General features: G+C 59.7%; 2 protein-coding genes across 13 annotated transcripts in view; one reads left to right on the plus strand and one right to left on the minus strand.

The window, feature by feature from the left end:
* The window catches only part of BAIAP2 (BAR/IMD domain containing adaptor protein 2), a 73,261-nt gene extending 61,497 nt beyond the window's left edge, over window positions 1–11,764 (plus strand). For 3 of the 9 annotated variants that reach the window (XM_066381492.1, XM_066381493.1, XM_066381500.1), the window contains 4 exons: window positions 378–446; window positions 976–1,138; window positions 2,251–2,285; window positions 9,891–11,764. In XM_066381492.1, coding sequence (XP_066237589.1) covers window positions 378–446; window positions 976–1,138; window positions 2,251–2,285; window positions 9,891–9,960 — 337 coding nt within the window. In that variant the 3' untranslated portion in view covers window positions 9,961–11,764. Of the gene's footprint in view, window positions 1–377; window positions 447–975; window positions 1,139–2,250; window positions 2,286–2,889; window positions 3,062–4,117; window positions 4,385–4,561; window positions 4,608–9,890 lie in introns of those variants that run through there. The other 6 variants (XM_066381496.1, XM_066381497.1, XM_066381494.1 and 3 more) reach the window with 4 other exon arrangements.
* A 140-nt stretch (window positions 11,765–11,904) lies between these two features.
* Window positions 11,905–18,740, minus strand: part of AATK (apoptosis associated tyrosine kinase) — a 31,190-nt gene continuing 24,354 nt past the window's right edge. For 2 of the 4 annotated variants that reach the window (XM_066381490.1, XM_066381489.1), the window contains exons 9-13: window positions 17,607–17,756; window positions 14,521–17,149; window positions 14,263–14,410; window positions 13,850–14,038; window positions 13,128–13,276 (exon numbers count right to left, since the gene is read on the minus strand). In XM_066381490.1, coding sequence (XP_066237587.1) covers window positions 13,167–13,276; window positions 13,850–14,038; window positions 14,263–14,410; window positions 14,521–17,149; window positions 17,607–17,756 — 3,226 coding nt within the window. In that variant the 3' untranslated portion in view covers window positions 13,128–13,166. Of the gene's footprint in view, window positions 12,862–13,127; window positions 13,277–13,849; window positions 14,039–14,262; window positions 14,411–14,520; window positions 17,150–17,606; window positions 17,757–18,740 lie in introns of those variants that run through there. The other 2 variants (XM_066381488.1, XM_066381487.1) reach the window with 2 other exon arrangements.

The following is an 18,740-nucleotide window of genomic DNA, read 5'->3' on the forward strand; positions in this document are numbered from 1 at the left end:
GCCCTGACACTTGCCCTGGTGGGGGTGGAGTAGACTCGGCTTCCTCTGGGCTCCAGGCTGTTGCTGCCCTGGGGGGGCTCCAAGCAGGGACACCACCCTCCTAGACCCTCCCTTGGTGTTGGCCCCATGGCTCAGCATGTGGCCACTTGGGGCCGAGGCCCTGATCACTGCCTGGGTCCCGGCTCATTCTCGCAACCTCGCAGGGGAGGCAGCTGCCGAAGCTCCCATCCAGGCCCAGATGTGCCCAGGGGACAGGCTAGAGTGTCCTGGTGTCTCTGGAGCAGTGGCTTATGTCCTCTCCACAGACACGTACAGCCAGGCCAGGGAGCCAATGGGACTTGGGGACCCGCCTGCTCTCACCTGCGCATTTGTTTCAGGCGGGGCTGGTTTCCCTTCTCCTACACCCGGGTCCTGGACAGTGACGGCAATGACAGGTTGCACATGAGGTGAGCATGCTGCCCGCAGAGCTGTCCCTCAGCTCTGGAGAGGGGCTGCGGGGAGTTGCTGTTGATGGCACCTGTCAGGCCCCAGGCTCTGTTGCACAAAGACTTGGCTGGGTTTCCCAGGCCCAGGGTGCTGCAGGTCTGAGACCCTGGGGTACGTGGGGTGGAGGTACTCAGTGTGGAGGACCACTGTGCCATGTGGGCAGCCTCGTTCGCTGATCCACGGGGCAGGCTCCTCTTGCCCCATGCTGCTGCCATCTCCTATAGAATGCGTGTACAAGGGGGCCCTAGCTGGCGCTGGGAGGGCGAGGTTGCCAGAGGGCTCAGCCCCAGCAAGCCTTCTGGAACCCCCAGGTATACTTTTGTGCCCAGTTCCAGTAGAGGTGTCCATGAGGGTCAGGGTGGCAGCCACCCAGGCCGAGAGCAGCCTCTGTCACCCCCTTTCAGTGGCTGAGTGCAGCGTGGGGAACGTGGGGGTAGGTAGGATCCTAGGCTGGCCCAGGCCTGAGTACCCTGTCTCCCATGATCGCAGCCTGCAGCAGGGGAAGAGCAGCAGCACGGGCAACCTCCTGGACAAGGAGGACCTGGCCCTCCCGCCCCCTGACTATGGCACTTCCTCCTGCGGTTTCCCCACCCAGATGGCCAGCACCTTCAAACAGAGGCCCTACAGCGTGGCTGTGCCCGCCTTCTCCCAGGTGAGCACGCAGGAACCTGGGTCCCAGGGACTGTGGAGGGGTGGCCCAGCCAAAGCCCTACATTGGCACTTCTGCTGGAAGGCCCCGTGTTTGACAGGCCTGGGCTTGGAGGCTTGGGCCTTGAGTCTGCCTAGACAGTCTCTGGGCAGGAACCTGGGCATCATGGAGAATTTGGTGTCTAGGAGCCACTCCTAGAGAGCTATGGGGCTTGTGCAGATGTAGGCACCAGCCACTTCAGGCTGGAAGGTGGCCAGGACCTTCAGGGAGTCTGGTAGAAGCCTTGTGTCCCAGGGTGACAGAGCCAGCCTGCTTGGACAGTGAGACACTTTGGTCCCATCCAGCCTCACCAGGCTTTGTGGCATAGCTGACTAGGCCCGGAGTGACCACTGCTCACTACTCTTACCTCCCAGTCTCTGGGTTTGGTTTTGGTGCTGAGAAAGCTGAGGAAGGTGTCAACACCCCTTGAAGGCCCTGAGACCAGGCCAGAATTCCACAGCCCCAGCCCCACACCCAGGGGTTCCCTCCTGGGTAAGTAGCCCCTGCCCCAGGGCCAGGAAGCTGAAGCTGGGATCTGGGAGTCCTGGGACACCGGGCCTAGGGGCCAGGTCAGGCTTGCTCTAGGCAGGCCTGCAGGTGACCATCCGTGTCAGCCGTCCTCCCCAAACCAGCCTGTCAGTCCTACTTTCCCACCCAGCTGTTACTGGTTTAGGGCCCTGGGTTCCTGGGGAGGCCCCTCAACCTGCCCCGAGACTGCCAAATGGCCCAATTCGTCTGCTCAGGTGCTCAGGCCATGTGGCCTGCAGGTGCTCTCTTGGTTATGGGGCCCACAGGGTCCTGCACACCTGCCATGGGAGATCTGTATGGAAGGGGGTCATCAGGTGATCTGTCTTGCGTGTATACAAGTATGAGGTCACACAATCCAGTCGACTGCCAGCCAGACAAGGAACTGTCCCTGTGATTGGGGAGGTCACATCTGTTTGTAGAGGAGGGGCCCTCTGGCCCTCAGCTGGAGGCAGCACTGCACACCCTGGTCAGGAGAGTCACCTGCCATCCAGCCCCTGCCTCTCCTCCTGGGACCACAAGCCTGATGTGTTCCTACCTTTCCTCCCCAGGGTCTGGATGACTACGGGGCACGGGCCATTAGCAGGTAGGGGCTTTCAGAGTTGTCCTTGGGAACTGTGGGCAGTGGGAAGTGGTTTCCCTGAAGTACTCCGTTCCTAGTGGCCTGGCTGGGGACTGTACCATCTTCTCTATGGATTAGGGCGAGTGGGTCCCAGGCACCTTTTCTGTCTCCTACCCTGAAGGCCCCCAGGCCTCTGAAGAGAGTGGGCCCGCCCTGAGGCTTCAGCCTAGAATCCCAGGACATCTCCAAGTGAGACACACTCTCCATAGGTGGTCCAGAGAAGGTGCTCCTGTGGAGCCCAGTCTGGCCATGCCCATGCTGATACCTGTGCCGGGTCGCACCCAGCCCCTCTGGGGCTCCCTGTCTTTCCTAGTGGGCCCTGCAGGAGCCCTACACTCACTTCCTTAGTGGCACTGCTCTTCCTGGCCTGCCTCGTCCACTCAGCATCGAAGGCCGGGAACCGCCAGCTCTGCCCTCCTCCTAGCTCTGGGACTTCTGCCATCACCCTTCCCCCAGGGCCAGGTCACAGGTTGGCCAGGTGACCAGCCAACCCAGAGCTGCTAAGAAGGCTGCTTCGGGGGCGGGGGGGGGGCGTGCAGCCAGTAGCTGTCCTTACTTTGTTTCACAGTGGCAGCGGCACACTGGTGTCCACAGTATGAGGACGCTGACCATGGCCAGCTGCTGCTCGGGAGAGCTTCTGCGTGCCCCTCCAATTCTGTCTGGCCTCCTTCAGTTTCCTCCTCAGCTGTTGTTGGTTTGTTCTTGGGTCATTTTCTCCCATCTGCCCCCTCTTGCCTTTTGGTTGGTGACCCCAGACTCTGAAATCCCCAGGGTCCATGGTGCTGCCCTCTCTCTGCTCCTGTGTTTACACACCCCACCTGCGTGTCCTGCCAGGCAGGACCTGCCAGCCTGGTAGTGCCGTGGCACTCTCGCCTCTTCCCTGTCTGCTGTGTTCATGACGCACTGCCCTTTCTGAAGGCTCACTGCAAGCCAGCTCTAAAGTTTGAAGAAAAAGAAAACTAAAAAAAAAACAAAAAAAAAAACACTGAAAACAGGAAAAGGACCTTTTTTTTCCTAAAAACAAAAAGATATGCATGGACTCCGGTGTACGTACTGTTATTTCTACATCTGACGTCCTCCAGCACACGCTGGCATCTGTCAGGACAGGGAAGGAACTGGGGGCTTGCTCCCAGAGGCTCGAGGGCCACACCCCGCTGGGGGCCTCCTGAGGAAGCTGGCCACTCCTGTGAGGGAGGCCATGGTCCCAGCCCAGCCCACACTGCCAAGTCGGCTCCTGAGGGCTCTCTTCTTCGAGGATGCTATTAGACGGTGTACAGAGACCAGAGCTTGGGCGTCACTGTCCAGTGTGGCGACCTCACACAGTGCCCTGGTGGGAGGTGGTCGGGAGCAGGTGCTGCCCGGCCGCACATGGACGTTCCAAAGACCTCCAGAGACCACCCCATCCCACGTGTTCTGGAAACCAGTTCTTTTACTGGCCTTGTGAGATAGTCTTGGCCACCCGGCTGCATAGGGCAGGGACCACCTGGGAGGGCGCCTTTGGGCAACCTGCCCACAGGCCTGCTGTCTTCTCTAAATGCTCTCATCTTTTTATGTGTCTTGGTGACTTCAGAAAGATGTGCTGGATTCAGTGGCTACTGGTATTGCCTCTTCGTGCCCTGAATCCAGGAAGCAAGTGAGGGGCAGCTCCCCGGCCCCTCCCACTGCGGGAGCCCCAGGAACCTGCAGACACTCCTTTATGGAGTTAGCAAAAGCCTCCTGCAGACTAGGACGTGGCTAGTTGTGCTTGTGGCAGAAGCTGCTCAATACAGAGACGTCGAACCATTTTACATTTAAAGGAAGCACGAGGCCTGAGTGAGGACCTGTGTGAAGAGAAGCTTCCATGGTGGTGGTCTGATTTTGCTAACAATCTCAAATCCAGGGGATTCCATGCTCGATGGATGAATGTAGAAACAAATCGCAAAACTTGTACGAAGATGTAAAGTGCTGAAGATATTTTTCCTTTTTTTTTTTTTTTAATCTGAATTGTGCCCTGTACTGCAGTGGTTTGAATAAAAGTTTTATTTATTGCATTGAGTTGGGTGTGTCCCCTCCTTCCAGCCCCCATGTGGGCCCCACACCGAGGTACCTGGGGACACCTGTGGTGGCCACTGCCCTGTGAACATGGGCCGCACAGCCTGACCCTGCGCCTGGTGCCCCACCCTGCATCAGCCTCTGCACACTTAGAGACTGCAGGCCCCGCCACCTGCACCTGCACCAGCAGCCCTTGTGTTCCCTTGCAGCCCTGATGTGGAAGTGGCCAGATTTTGAGCCTCCTGTCTCAAGTTAGTAAGTGCCTGGTTTTCTGTGCTGGTCAGTCTGTGTTCGCAGTGGCTCTGGAGAGACCCTCTGGCCTCTGGTGGTCAGGGTGGGACCTGAGGGTCACCAGCTTGCTCTGCTAAGGGCTCTGGGCCTTCACTTCCCCTCAGTCGCTCCTCAGACTCACAGACTTCCTGTCTGGGCACCTCCTCCAATGCTGGGCATGGGGCTGGCCTGCCCTCTGTCTGGGTTTCTCTCCTGCCTCTGCTAGGTGCTTTGGCCACAGTCAAGGTAGACCCAGTGATAAGACTTTGGCTCCTTTGTCTAAGTGTCCCCTCGGACTGGCCCCTGTGGGCGTAGGTCAGCCCACTGGGCCGGCTTCTGGGTTGGTGAGTACTGCAGCCTGGGGTGTGGGGACACTCAGGTGGGGCCTGAGGACAGCTCCATGGCTTTGCCAGGCAAGTGCTACAGGCCTATGGAAGCAGGAGCGCATATCTGCCCTGCTAGGGACAGTGGATACCCAATACTGCTGCTCATTCCGCCCCAATGCCCATACCAGGCCCTCAGCGCCATTCCAGGGTACCCTCTCCAGCCTTCTCCAAAACCCTCCTGTTGACAGTCCTGTCCTGTCTTCAGAAAGCAAGCACCAACAGCCAGCAGGGAATGTGGGAGCCTGCCACTCTGGGTCCTTGTGCCTTCCCGCAGGGTGGCCACTGCTACCCACTTTCCCTACCTCCACCCCAAATCACCGAGAAGGTGACCCTGTGCAGCGGGCATCTTGGTCCTTTATGAAGGATGGTAATCACTTGACCCCAGTGTGGGCAGCCAGACCGCCCAGCAGATCTGGGCTTTCTCCCTCACTGCCTTGGTGTCACTGTGCTGGTGCATTCTGAAGACAAACACTCTTGACGTTGGGAATAGGGTGGAAATGCCTTTGACGGTAGCTCAGCAGTGGTCAGCACTGGGCCACCTCTTCCCTGCCTCTGAATTCTCCTCTGAGTAGCCTGCCGGTCCTGCCCATGGTCCCTCCTAGCTGGTGGGGCTAAGCTGTCCTTGCTTCTGAAGGGACTGGGAAAGGGACAGCTGGAGGACTGCGTCTCTAGCGTAAGGCAGACCCCAGGGTCACAGTGGCCACCGGGTGAAATGGGGTGCACTCAGGCCCAGGAGCACGGTGTGGCCAGCTGCACAGTCACCTGGCCTAGTGATTCAGCTGGGCTGGGGTGCCGAGGGCTACCTCTGGTTGGTTGGGGGACCCTTCCCAGCTCTGCTCAAGCTTATGGCTGGGGAGGGTCTGAGAAGATTGAATTCCAGAAGGACTGACGTTCTGACGCTGTGGGGAAAGCTTGGGATTGAAGACAGGAAGTTCGGGAGAAAGGGGAAACCTGGGTGGTAACTGCCCTGTGGCTCTCCCTGCTCTGGACATACCAAGGGATGGAGCTGCAGTAGAGCAGACGGGCCGCTCTCAGGATGACCATCTGTGTTCAGCCAGGCCAGTGCTCGGCAAACTCATTAGTCAGCAGAGCCAAATATCAACAGTACGACAATTGAAATTTCTTTTGAGAGCCAAATTTTTTAAACTTACACTATATAGGTAGGTACATTCCTTATCGAGGTAGCGCCCGCACGTGGTGTTTTGTGGAAGAACCACACTCAAGGGGCCAAAGAACCGCTTGTGGCTTACGAGCCGCAGTTTGCTGACCAGGGCCTAGGGGAACAGAAAACCCCAGCGGGTTCCCCCACATGCAGGGCCACGAGCTTTTTGTGAGGCTGGAACTGAAAACTGCCCAATAGCAGGGCTGGACCCCCAGGCTGCATGGGCCCCTGAGAGCTGGCATTGGGGTCCTGAGCTCTGTCCTGCCCCACTCCCTTAGCCCCACAGGAGAGCAGGCCTGTTCTGTGTCTGGCATGGAGATGCTTTCTCCACGTACAAGACTTTGGTCACGCCCACATCCCAGCTCGGGAGCACCTGCCCAGTGGCTCTCTGGGAGGGGAAGCTGTGCCCTCGCAGCCCTGCCAAGGGGCAGACCCTAGACAGTTATAACTCGAAGGGGACTGAGCCTCTGGGCCCTCCATTCTGTGCTGGCACCAGGCGAGCTGGTCCATTTACAGCTGGCCTTTCCAGTCTGCCCACAGCACTGCTGGGAGGAAGCCTGGCCTAGCACCTTCCTGGCAGTGACCAGTGTCCATAGGATGGGAAAATCTGCAGTGGACCTTGGGTCCCAGTCTTGTCCTGTCATCTCAGTGTTGACTCCAGCCGCCGCTCGGTGTCACACAGGCACCTGCCCCAGGGTAGCTCATGAGTAGGTTCTTTCACAGAAGAAAGAACATTCCAGAAGGTGGTAGGTGCCCAAGGGGACTGTGCCCTTCCTCTGGTGCTGTGAGGTGGAAGTGTCCCACCCCAGGGGGTGGGTGTCTGGCCTGGGCTGTGAGGAGCTGTGGGAGGGAGCTGCTGGAAGGCTGGAGTGTTTGCAATGGCTCGCACATCCTCAGAACCTGGAGTGTTGACAGGCAGGTGCATCATGGAGCACTGTTTTGGGGTGCAGATGAGAAAGGTTTCTGGCCCTACAGCTCCCCCTGTGGCCCCAGCTGACGATGCCATCTGCACTCTCCCTCTGACGCAAACTCGGGTATCAGCAGGAGTGCACTGTGTGCTGCCCAAACCCACCTGGCCACTCTGCCCCCAGCTGTGGGCACATAGGAGCCGTCCTCCCTTCTCTGGGGACAGGGTCCATGCTCCTTCTGCTAAATCCCCAACTGCAAGTGGATGAACTGGCCCCATTTCCAGCCCCCCAGAACCTCCTGCCTTGACCCTGGTTGGAGACAGCCAGGGGCACAGAGCCCTCTCCTAGAACCACAGTCTAGTGGAGATGACAGCCAGGGCACAGAGCCCTCTCCTAGAACCACAGTCTAGTGGAGATGACAGCCAGGGCACAGAGCCCTCTCCTAGAACCACAGTCTAGTGGAGATGACAGCCAGGGGCACAGAGCCCTCTCCTAGAACCACAGTCTAGTGGAGATGACAGCCAGGGCACAGAGCCCTCTCCTAGAACCACAGTCCAGTGGAGATGACAGCCAGGGGCACAGAGCCCTCTCCTAGAACCACAGTCCAGTGGAGATGACAGCCAGGGGCACAGAGCCCTCTCCTAGAACCACAGTCTAGTGGAGATGACAGCCAGGGGCACAGAGCCCTCTCCTAGAACCACAGTCTAGTGGAGATGAGTGGAGATGACAGCCAGGGCACAGAGCCCTCTCCTAGAACCACAGTCCAGTGGAGATGACAGCCAGGGGCACAGAGCCCTCTCCTTGAACCACAGTCCAGTGGAGATGACAGCCAGGGGCACAGAGCCCTCTCCTAGAACCACAGTCTAGTGGAGATGAGTGGAGATGACAGCCAGGGCACAGAGCCCTCTCCTAGAACCACAGTCTAGTGGAGATGACAGCCAGGGCACAGAGCCCTCTCCTAGAACCACAGTCTAGTGGAGATGACAGCCAGGGGCACAGAGCCCTCTCCTAGAACCACAGTCTAGTGGAGATGACAGCCAGGGCACAGAGCCCTCTCCTAGAACCACAGTCTAGTGGAGATGACAGCCAGGGCACAGAGCCCTCTCCTAGAACCACAGTCTAGTGGAGATGACAGCCAGGGCACAGAGCCCTCTCCTAGAACCACAGTCTAGTGGAGATGACAGCCAGGGGCACAGAGCCCTCTCCTAGAACCACAGTCTAGTGGAGATGACAGCCAGGGGCACAGAGCCCTCTCCTAGAACCACAGTCTAGTGGAGATGACAGCCAGGGGCACAGAGCCCTCTCCTAGAACCACAGGCTAGTGGAGATGACAGCCAGGGGCACAGAGCCCTCTCCTAGAACCACAGTCTAGTGGAGATGACAGCCAGGGGCACAGAGCCCTCTCCTAGAACCACAGTCTAGTGGAGATGACAGCCAGGGCACAGAGCCCTCTCCTAGAACCACAGTCTAGTGGAGATGACAGCCTGGGGCACAGGCTACCCTGTGTCCTACATCCTTAGGACAGATATCACTGGTGACAGTAGACCTGGCCTTGGGGACCTCTGTGTGGCCCACTGTGGCCAGCTCCAGTAAAGCTTGTCTGTACAGATCAGAGCCAAAGAGAGGCCAGGGCCAGGCCCGGGGCCCACGTGGGACTGGGAGTGGCCTTTCATCACAGTTGTGATGCCTGAATCAGAAGACTTTTAATAAACAACTCTCGGGTGTCACCTTGCAGACAAAGAAGCCATACCTTGATGGTCAGTTTCTTCTCAGTAATTCATCTTTTTAAAAAGTCAGCCCAAAGTGGGTTTTTTTTGGAAAACACCAAATCCTCAGGAAAAGGCAGAGCAGTGCTCCCACCCACATGCTCTCTCCATGAGCACTGGATGGAGTGCCCGCCTGCCTGCAGCCTACCACCCACCCAGCTCCCATGGAAGCCAGCCCAGCTATGCCAGAGGCACCTCCTGCCCCAGGTAACGGCTCCAAGAGCCAAGTGCTTCACCAGGAGTGTGGTCCTGTCCATGCCACACCCTCTTGTGTCCCGCGTTCATCCATGCTGCATCCCCCGGGCTGCCTGCCGTCTCTTAGCCTGCTGTCCTGAGCCTCCAGGGACCCTGAGGACAGGTGTCCTGAGGGCCAGCCAGTAGCCAGCCCTCATGCTCTCTCATTCCATCTCAGCCTCGTCTGGCCAGTCCAGCTGTCTGTCAGCTGCAACCTGGGTATGCAGGGGAGGTTCCCTTGGGGAGATAGGTGGTTGACACCTCACTAGGTGATGGTCAGCCCCTCTGCAGGGGGGCCGTGGGCAATGCCCAACAGCTCTGTGGCTGCCAGTGTGTGTGCGCCTTGTGTCTGTCATGTCAGTGTGGAGTGAGCCCAGGCCCCCTGGGACCCCGGGACGCATGAACTGGACTGTCCTGTGTGTCGATGGGTTTGGGCAGATACCACTTGGGCCACTGGGCCTTGTGGGCGCCTCCCAGACTTGAATGTAGGCCCACTGGGGACTGAGAAGGAACTGGGTCTGGACCCCAGGGCAGATGTGAAGGGGCAGGGGACCCTTCTCCACCTGCCCTGCCCTGAAAGGGTTAACTTCCAGCTGGGAGTGAACAGAAAGTGGTGCATTGAGGTTAGCTGGCCTTGTAGATGGCACACTCCCTGGCTCTCCCAGCAGCCTCTATTGCCTGCCCCCATCCCTGGCTGTGTGCTTGGAGGCTGGACCTCAGGGTCTGGGTCAGTGCCATTTGCAGAGCTAGGGCCCTGGGGTATGGCACACTCAGCACTGTCCACACTAAAACCCCTCTCCTCTCCTCCTCAGGAATCCCTTCACCAGCATCCAGCTGAAGCCAACAGTGACCAATGACAGGTCTGCCCCCCTCCTCAGCTGATGGCCACATCTGCACCTGCTGCCTACAGGGCCCCTTCTCCCCACTCCACCTATAAGTTTTCTTTATGACCTGCATGGTTGCCCTTCTGGGAATGTTTCTTCCACGCTCTTCACCTGCCAGTTCTGCCCCCACTTCAGTCTGGCCTGGGCTGGACCTTGGCTTCTCCTGTAGACAGAGCACCTGGCCTGTGACCCAGAAGAGCTGAGGGGGCCTTGCCGGAGCTGGGACGAGCTGGCTAGGCCATGGAGCCACAGAACCCACCGGGTGAGGGAAGGACGTTCCGTTAGCTTGTGGCTAAAAGGGGAGCCCAGCTCCCATGCTGCTCATAGCTCCCAGGTGTCTCTGGTCAATAAGCGGCGGCCCCGGGTGATCTGTGGCCTGCAGGGGCGGGAGGCCTGGTACACAGGAAGGGGAGAGCCTGCCATCATCATCGTTGGATGAACCATCAAGAGCAACTGACTTCTTGGCAGGCTCTCCCACATTGCTGGCAGTTTTGAGGGGTCTCTGAACTCTTCCCTGCCCAAGCCCCAGTTCCCATCCACAGCTGCTGCTGCGGCCTGAGCTCCCTGGAGTGGGCAGTAGGTACTGTGGCCTGCGTTTCTAAACTGTGTGCCACTGGGAGGGAGTTCCTTGCCACAGGATTACTGGGTGGGCCTTCCGCCTCCCTGCCCTCCTCCTGTCTTAGCTATTTCCATATTTCAGCTGAAATACCAGATTTTAGAGACTTTATTATTGGATACATGCTATTAGACATTTGTGGCTGAAATATAGCCATGGGACTTGCAGAGCCAATCCTCCCCTACCCTCCAAGGAGCTGTTCTGGAGCCCTGAGCTTCCTGCAGCCTGGCACACCCAGGACAGGAAGCAGACAGAGGGCAGGAGCCCGGAGGGGGGGAGCACCCAGGCCTCTCACCTCACAGAAGCTAGAGGTGGGGACCTAAGGCAGATGCTTGGATTGGGGATGCACAGAAACCCCAACTCCTCAAAAATGCTCCTGCCTCCCAGCTTCCCAGTACCCCCTTATGCTGAGGAACAGGCTCCAGCCACTGAAAGGCAGTGGGGAAGGGCTTCTTGGGGAGTCTCTGGGCTCCCTCCTCATCCTTACTTAGGCAGGGCCAAGTGCAGGGCAGGAAGAGAGGGCTACAGGGGCCAGTCCTCCACTCTGCTCTGGACAGACCTCACCTGGCACAATGGGAGCCCTGGTTACTGTCTCCCTTCACCAAGATGTGCCAAGGGCAATGGGGGAGGGGCAGCCTTCCTCCTACAGCCCCTCTCCCCTGTGGACAAGAGGGACTATTTTGCCCCCCAGACAGAGCTGGCATCTGAGTCCCCACCCCAGCATGGTCAAGCCCCCTCCTGCCCAAGACTTTATCTGAAGTCCCCCCCCCCCAAAAAAAAACCCCACACTTAGCATAAAGGCTTTTTTCCTTAGGTTGATTTCTCTTTAAAAACAAGGAAGAAGAGGCCCTGGTCGGTTGGCTCAGCGGTAGAGCGTCGGCCTGGCGTGCAGGAGTCCCGGGTTCGATTCCCGGCCAGGGCACACAGGAGAAGCGCCCATCTGCTTCTCCACCCCTCCCCCTCTCCTTCCTCTCTGTCTCTCTCTTCCCCTCCCGCAGCCGAGGCTCCATTGGAGCAAAGATGGCCCGGGCGCTGGGGATGGCTCTGTGGCCTCTGCCTCAGGCGCTAGAATGGCTCTGGATGCAACAGAGCGACGCCCCAGATGGGCAGAGCATCGCCCCGGTGGGCATGCCAGGTGGATCCCGGTGGGGCACATGCGGGAGTCTGTCTGACTGCCTCCCCGTTTCCAGCTTTGGAAAAAAATGGAAGAAAAAAAAAACAAAAAAACAAGGAAGAAGAAAATCATTGCACCAGCACCCTAAGCCTCAAGTGTCCCCACCCACACTCCCAAAACAACAATAAACTTACAACTCTTTGGCAACAATAACTTAAAATCATCCAGTCCCATTTCCTTTTGCTTGGACAACAGCAGCTACAAAAATATTCCCTGTGCTGCTCTGCGCTAACCCTGACCCAGTTCCATCCCTTCCCAAATCCCCTTCCCTGCCGGCAGGGGCTCCTGACACTGACCATGGGGGCAGCTTCCACTCCCTTAGCAGCTGGGCTGGGCAGTGTCCTGAAGTGCCAGCGGAAGGTACCTCTAGAGCCAGGCTGAGGTGGCAGGGGTGGGGCCTGAAAGCTCCCCATCTTTCAAACTGCCCCCCTGGCTCCTACAGGGAGACCCAGGCAGGAGTCAGCCCAGACTCTGGGGAGGGAGAGCTTATGGGTCTAGCTGAGACAGTGAAAGGGAAACTTCAGCCACCAACTTTGAGGTAAGGGTGGTGGGGCCCACGAGCCCACCTCTCCTTGTATTGAGCAAACCCGGAACCAGGTGGAAGGGTCCAAGAGGACAGGGAAAGGCTGTCCCAGCAGGCCTCTGCCAGCTATCTCCACAGGGATGGGGCATGACATCCTGCACTGCACCACAGGGGCCAGTGGACAAGGCCTGTGAGCCGCCCCCCCCCCCAGTCACCAGAAGATCCCCTGGCCTCAGGCCACGCCGTCTGACAGCAGCAACTAGGGCAGAGGGGGTAGTTGTGGGGGGGGGCCTCCGGGGGGGGGGCTGTGGGGCATCCCTAGGGGATAGCAGCAGACCTGAGTGTCCAGGATGAATCCTGCCCCCAAGGCAGCACTGGCCACTCCACTGTCCAGGGTGCTGCATTGGGCACCGAGATGCTGGAAGCTGCTGCCGACCGCCACCAGGACTGCAGTCCCCACGAAGTCCTCACTCACTCTCGGTCACCATCCTCGCTGCTGCCTGAAGCAGGATCAGCAGGGGCTCCAAGCAGGGGCTGCCTGGGTCTCAACCTTCTTTACAGCTGCCCCCAGCACCTCCTGCAGGGCCTGGCAAACAGGAGATGCCACAAATTCCAGAAGATGCTGAGGACAGCCAGAGGCCCTCCCCCAGGACTCCCACCTAGCTTCCATCCCTGTCCTAGGGCCACTGAGCGGCTGGGGCTGCAGCCCTCAGCTCCCTTCACTGTCTGATTGCCTGTCTGTCTGAATGGGAGCTAGACCCATTTCTCTTACCCATGAAACACCAGCACCCAGACCCAGGTAGGGTCTGTCCCCTGGGCTCAGCAAAGTTCAACATGCCCTCAAAGTCCTCCTTTAACAGGTGAGGAAACTGAGGCCTGGGCTGGCAATCATCACACATTCGCCTCCTGGTGACCTGCTCGTTTGTTCAGATGTCCATTCAGGACATATTGTCCAGGGTCAGGCCATATGCCAAGGACATGGGGGAAGGGGCTGGGTCTGCCTGGGGGACAAAATGACCAGGAGGTATTTGGGTAGAGATGGGCTTTCAGGTAAGCCAAGCAGAACTCACAAGAACTTGCAGGGGGTGGGGCATGGCAACCTGGCAGGGATGAGCCTTCCTGGTCTGAGGCTGGCAGAGGAGTGCAGCATGGAGGGAGGGGTGAGCTAAGACCCCACACCTGAGTAGGACCTCCCCGGGGCACCTGACCACCTCAGAGAGGGTGGGCAGAGCATGGGGCTAACTAGCAAGGGCTGGGGAGGCTCCGGTGAGAGAGGCTACCGCAGGTTGGGGGGCTGAGGTCAGGCAGAGGGTGGGGGCACTCAGTATGCAGCCTGTGCCTCTGGAAAAGCAGTGAGGCCTGAGAGCAAAGCAGCGCCCAGTTGGCCCAGGAGGCAGAGAGGCAAGGCCTGCAAATGCGGCCAAGGCAGACACACCTGCGCGTGACCCGACCTCTCCAAGCCTTAGTTTCCCCGTCTGAGAACTGAGCTCTCACATGAGAAATAACGAGAGCAGGGCCCCATTCTATTGTCCCCACTTGGTGTCTCCTCCTGCCAGCCAGCCGCAGCCTCTTACCTCCCACGGAGCCGGCGTCGGAGTCGGAGACGTGCGTGATGGAGAAGCGGGACGCCGCAGGTGCGGGCAAGACGGTGAAGCGCGAGAAGGGGCCCGGCACAGCCGGCCTGGAGGGTGCAGGGGGGTCGGCCAAGACGGGCTCCCAGGCGGGCGTCCGTGGGAAGCCGTCGTCCCACTGGAACCCGCCGCCTGCAGACCGCCCGGTGATCACTCGCGTCCGTGGCCGGTGGGTAACCGTCACCGCTGGTGGCGTCTCTGGCCGGCCCCGTAAGTCTATTTCTGCCTCACCCTGCCCCAGCACGTCGCCTTGCCCAACCCGCAAAGTTGCGGGGCCCTGGCCCTGCCCGGTGACCACGCCCACGAACACACACCCCATCCCGCCCCCGCCCCCCCCCTCCTGTCCCCTAGCTCACCCTCTTGAACCGTGAAGTCGTCAGGGGAACCTTCTGCCTGTCGCGGCCGGCAGGGGGCAGCGGGAGAGCCAGGACTGCCCGCCAGGCATGCGGGGGCCGACTCCTTGGCTTCCGGGAAGGCCTCCCCGAGTTCCCGGCTGGGGCTTTCCTGAAGTGTCAGAGCACGTGTGACTCGGGCCTCCAGCAGTGGACACTCCCAACATTCTCCTTCCCTCCCGGGACCCCCACCCGCGCGCAGATCCCCGGGAGGCTACCCACCTGGTCGAAGAGGTAAATGGTGACGTTGTCAAAGAAGGACACAGCTTTTTTCTTGCGCTCCAGGTCCTCGCAGAAGGCCTCCGACAGCAGGCTGGGCATCTTGAGCAGGCTGCGCAGGTTGCGTGCGCTCTGGCTCTCGGCCACCACCACGGGCACCGGCGGCACCTCCTCCTCGCTCTCCTCGCTGTGCTCCTGGATACTGTAGCAACGGAGCTCCTCGTCAGACTCGTCACTGTCCTCACTGTCCTCTTCTTCCTCCAGTCGGCCCTCTGGGGCTGCGGGGAGTGATGGCAGGGCCAGGCAGAGTGGCACTCTGGGGGCGCCTGTGCCCCCTGTCCGTTCCTGCAGGGCTGGCAGCAGTACCCTGGCCTCCTGGAGCTCGGGGTGGTGGCTCTTTGAGCTGCTTGGGACTGGGGTCAGCAGGAAAATCTTGGAACACCCGGGGCTGGGCACTGGAAGCACCTGGGCTGGGTCTTGAGGTGAGGTAGGCTCCTTCCTGGGGACCGTGGGACAGGTGCTTGGCCCAGGGGAAGAGTCCTCACACAGTGGCAGTGGTGACACCTTCCTGGGGCCAGAGCTCTGTGCCTCCCCAGGCACCCCAGACTCAGAAGGCTGTGCAGGTTGCAGCCCAGGGCCCTGAGGGCTTTTCAGGTCCAGCCCTGGCCCAGGGGCCAGGACACCTTCTCCTCTCTTCTTAGGGCCCAATGGGGGCTCGGACTCGATATCCAGATCCGAGAAGTAGGCTGAGTCACGGGAGGGGTTCTTCTCGCTGAAGCCACTGAGGGCAACTGGGAGCCAGGTCTCCGCCTCAGGGTTCTTACCCTCCGAGGCCAGCCCCCTGAAAACTTCAGGCTCACATGGCTCACGTGCCTCCTTGAGCACAAACTCAGGAGACTCATAGTTCTCCGTGTCATAGCCGCTGTCCAGGGCTCGGGGCTGCCCTCCAGGGGTGCCAAGAGCAGACGGGCTGAAGACCTCACAGCCACCATTGCTGGCTGAGGACCGAATGTCCAGTGAGTTCAGAGTTCTCACTTGCTTCTGCAGGGAGCGGAAGGCTGGCATCACATCCAGCTTCTCAGGCTGCAGACCATCACTAGATAAGTCAGTGAAAACACCAGAAGTGGCCTTAGTGGGGTCCTTGTCCTCACTGCCTGGTGCCTTCAGCTCTGGGGAGCTGCTGCTACTCTCCAACATTTGGGCTGGCTCAGTGGCAGTTGCCTGGCTGCTGGCAGGTGAGGGAGAGGCAGGTAGCATGATGGGGGCTATGGCCTCCTCCGTGGGAAGCAGAGCTTTCTCTTGGGATGGGGACAGGATGGATGGAAGGGGCACCTGGGGTCCAACAAACCCTTCAGCCTCTTCTGTAAGCCTAGTCTCTGTCTGGGGACTGTTACCCTCACTTACCACTGCCTCTGTCCAGGGGGATGTGACTAGGCTGGTGAGAGATACCAGACCCTCAGCAGGACATTGATAAGGGAAGTCAAGGCAGCGGCCCGGCTCCTGCCCAAAGGAGATACCCTGTGGCCCAAGGAGAGGCTTCCCGGGGTCCTCTAGGGCCAGGGGGTGGCCCAGTTCAGAGACAGCCCGTAGGGTCGGCTTCCAGCCAAGACGGATGTCTGTGTCATCACCTACATAGCCTAGGTCCCAGGACTCGGCTGCTCGGCTGCTGCTGTTGTTGTTGGCTGACACATTGGAGCTCCAGTGTTTGTGCTGGGCAGCCCTACGCACCTCAGCTTCCCCCAGCTCCTCCCTTCCTGGGGGAAGCCGGGCCCCTGAAGTCCCAGAGGGGTACATCCCCAGAGGGTCCTCCAAGAATGGCGGGCAGAAAGTGCCCCAGTCAGTAGCATCTTCCATTCCTGGTTCCACCAGCATCAGGCCCCTGGGCGAGGGAGAGCACAAGGGGCAGGGCGTGTCCTGGGCTGGGTTCCTGCATGGGTAGTGTTCGCAATGGCCCCAGGGGCCGCCAGTGGATGCCGCCTGGCCCAGCAGTGGCTCCATAGCCAGCGAGGCTGCTGCGCTGCCGTCTGAGTCGTTATCGTGGTCACCACCCTGAGAACTCAGGGCTGCGGCCCCGGGACTAGGGACACAGCCAGCACAGCCAGGGTCGTGGCTGGCGGCGGGTGCAGGTTCCTCCAGGCGGATGAAGTACTCGCTGCCCATAGACGGGCTATGCGCGCTGAGAACCGGCACTACCCCCGGGGGCGCGCCATCGGGGGCGCAGAGCTCCTGCGGGCGCGCCCGGAGGCCCGGGCTCAGCAGGCCACTTGGCGGCAGGAAGGCGTCAGCGCGGTGGCTCGCCTCCCACTTGTATTCGAAGTTGAGGCCGTGGCTCGTCTCCGTCACCGTCAGCACGTCGTCACCGTCCACGTGGAAGCCATTGCCCGCGAACTGCTCCAGCAGTGGGAAGGATGAGGTGGCAGCGAGCTCCCCCGCGCCCCCCAATGCCAGGCCTGTCGCCCCCAGCCCGGGGCCCGCGCCGCCCCCGCCAGGCCGCAGAGAGTGCCAGCGCTGCTCGAAATCCTCCTCCGCCTCAGTGGTGCCCTTGGTGCACAGGTAGGACAGAAGAAGGTGCACTTCCTCGGCCGTGGGCCGCTGCTCCGGCTGCAACCAGCAGAACTGCATCACCTCGTACCTGCGGGGAGGGAGGCCCCGGGCTCAGTCCTGTCTACCTGGTCCTGTCCTCCCCAGCCCTTTGACCTCCTTAGGAGTGAGCCCATTTACTCCCAAGGTGAGGTCTCGGGTTCCCTTCCTCACACTCAAAATCTTTTGACGGCCGTTAAAGGAATCTCATTTAATTACAAGAGATTCACGGTCAGATCTTAGCGGTGGGCACAGCCATTTGTGAGCCAGCAACCAGCAAGGGCACTTTTTCCTCAGGTCATCCCCACCCTGCCTGCCGGTGAGTTTGTGCTTTGCTCTTTGGGTACAGGGTGGGAGCCAGAGAACATGCAGGCCTGCCAATTCCAGGACGAGCTGGAAACCCAGGTGATCAAGAGCTGCTTCTTCCCTGAAGACTCAGAGCACCCCCTTTGTCCTCAACTTCCTGCTGGGGATACTCCCACCCCAGCCTGGTGACACTGGGTCCTCACCAGCGGTCAGACAGGGTCAGCTGCAGCTGGGGCTTGGGCAGCTTGAGCTGTTGCTCCCGGACAGCATAGGCCAGCACCTGCCGGTCGGAATGGTGAGGGTAGGGCTGCGCACCCAGCTCGAAGAGCTCCCAGATGGTCACACCCAGGGACCTGTGGGGGGGGGGGGGGCACAGCCATCAGAGGAGGCTGGTGCAATTAGCAGGACACTACTGCATAGGATCTCAGACCACGAAAGGGCAGTTCCTGTTATCACACCAGCTTCTCAGGGACTCTCCTCTTAGAGGGGCTTTCCTGGAGTAAACAAGCAAGACATACCACCTGGCCCAGCCAAAGCATATGCCCAGGATGCCTAGGCAAATAAAAGCCAGCCTGACTTTGAATGAACTGCAGTTCATTCTTGTGTTCATTCACTCATTCTGTTTCCATGGTGTACTACTAGGTATAGGAGCAGCCCTGGTGGAGTTCTCAGTCCTGCCCGTCTCCAACAGAGGCTGGAGGGAGGGGCTGTGCCAAGATTGAAGGAGTGAGTCTAGGGATGTCTCAGGTCAGCACAGGTGGACCCGGAAACATGCAGGCCTGGGAGAAGGCAACTGAGCTCCTTCCAGTGGGTGACGGCTTCACCCAGCTCCTTGGAAGCCTGAGCTGTCCCGGGAGGCTGGGGCCATGAGGGACAAAGCAGATTTGGTAACAGAAGTCACAATAATCTTGGCCAGAACCATCCAGGGAACTCCAGTCAGCGTGCAGCAGCAGGGAGCAGACAGGGAAGGATCAGCTGGATGGAGAGGCGAAGATCAGGGAATGGAGTGTTCACTATGTGGCACAGTCCAGGGGTTTGGGGGTGCCTGTGGTAAGCTCAGGAAGGGGGGCTGGTCCACAGATCCAGGCTCTAAGCGTTCATCAGGAGCAGAGGGGAGGCCAGACTAAGGGAGTCTTGAAAGAGGCCAGGGATGGCCTGTAGAAGCCCACGCTTCTCTATTTTTATGCCTTCCAGAGGCTGCAGTACTGGGCCTGAATGTCCACTCTGTGCCCAACTCAGCGCCTCCAGACTGCTGTCATGGGAGATCACCCGCCCTACCAGCCCCTCTCCATGAGAAGAGGGGCTACATGAGGCCCAGCTCATTAGTCCAGCTCATT

The sequence above is a fragment of the Saccopteryx leptura genome, chromosome 4 (genome assembly GCF_036850995.1).
Source record: "Saccopteryx leptura isolate mSacLep1 chromosome 4, mSacLep1_pri_phased_curated, whole genome shotgun sequence".
NCBI classification, from domain to species: Eukaryota; Metazoa; Chordata; class Mammalia; order Chiroptera; family Emballonuridae; genus Saccopteryx; species Saccopteryx leptura.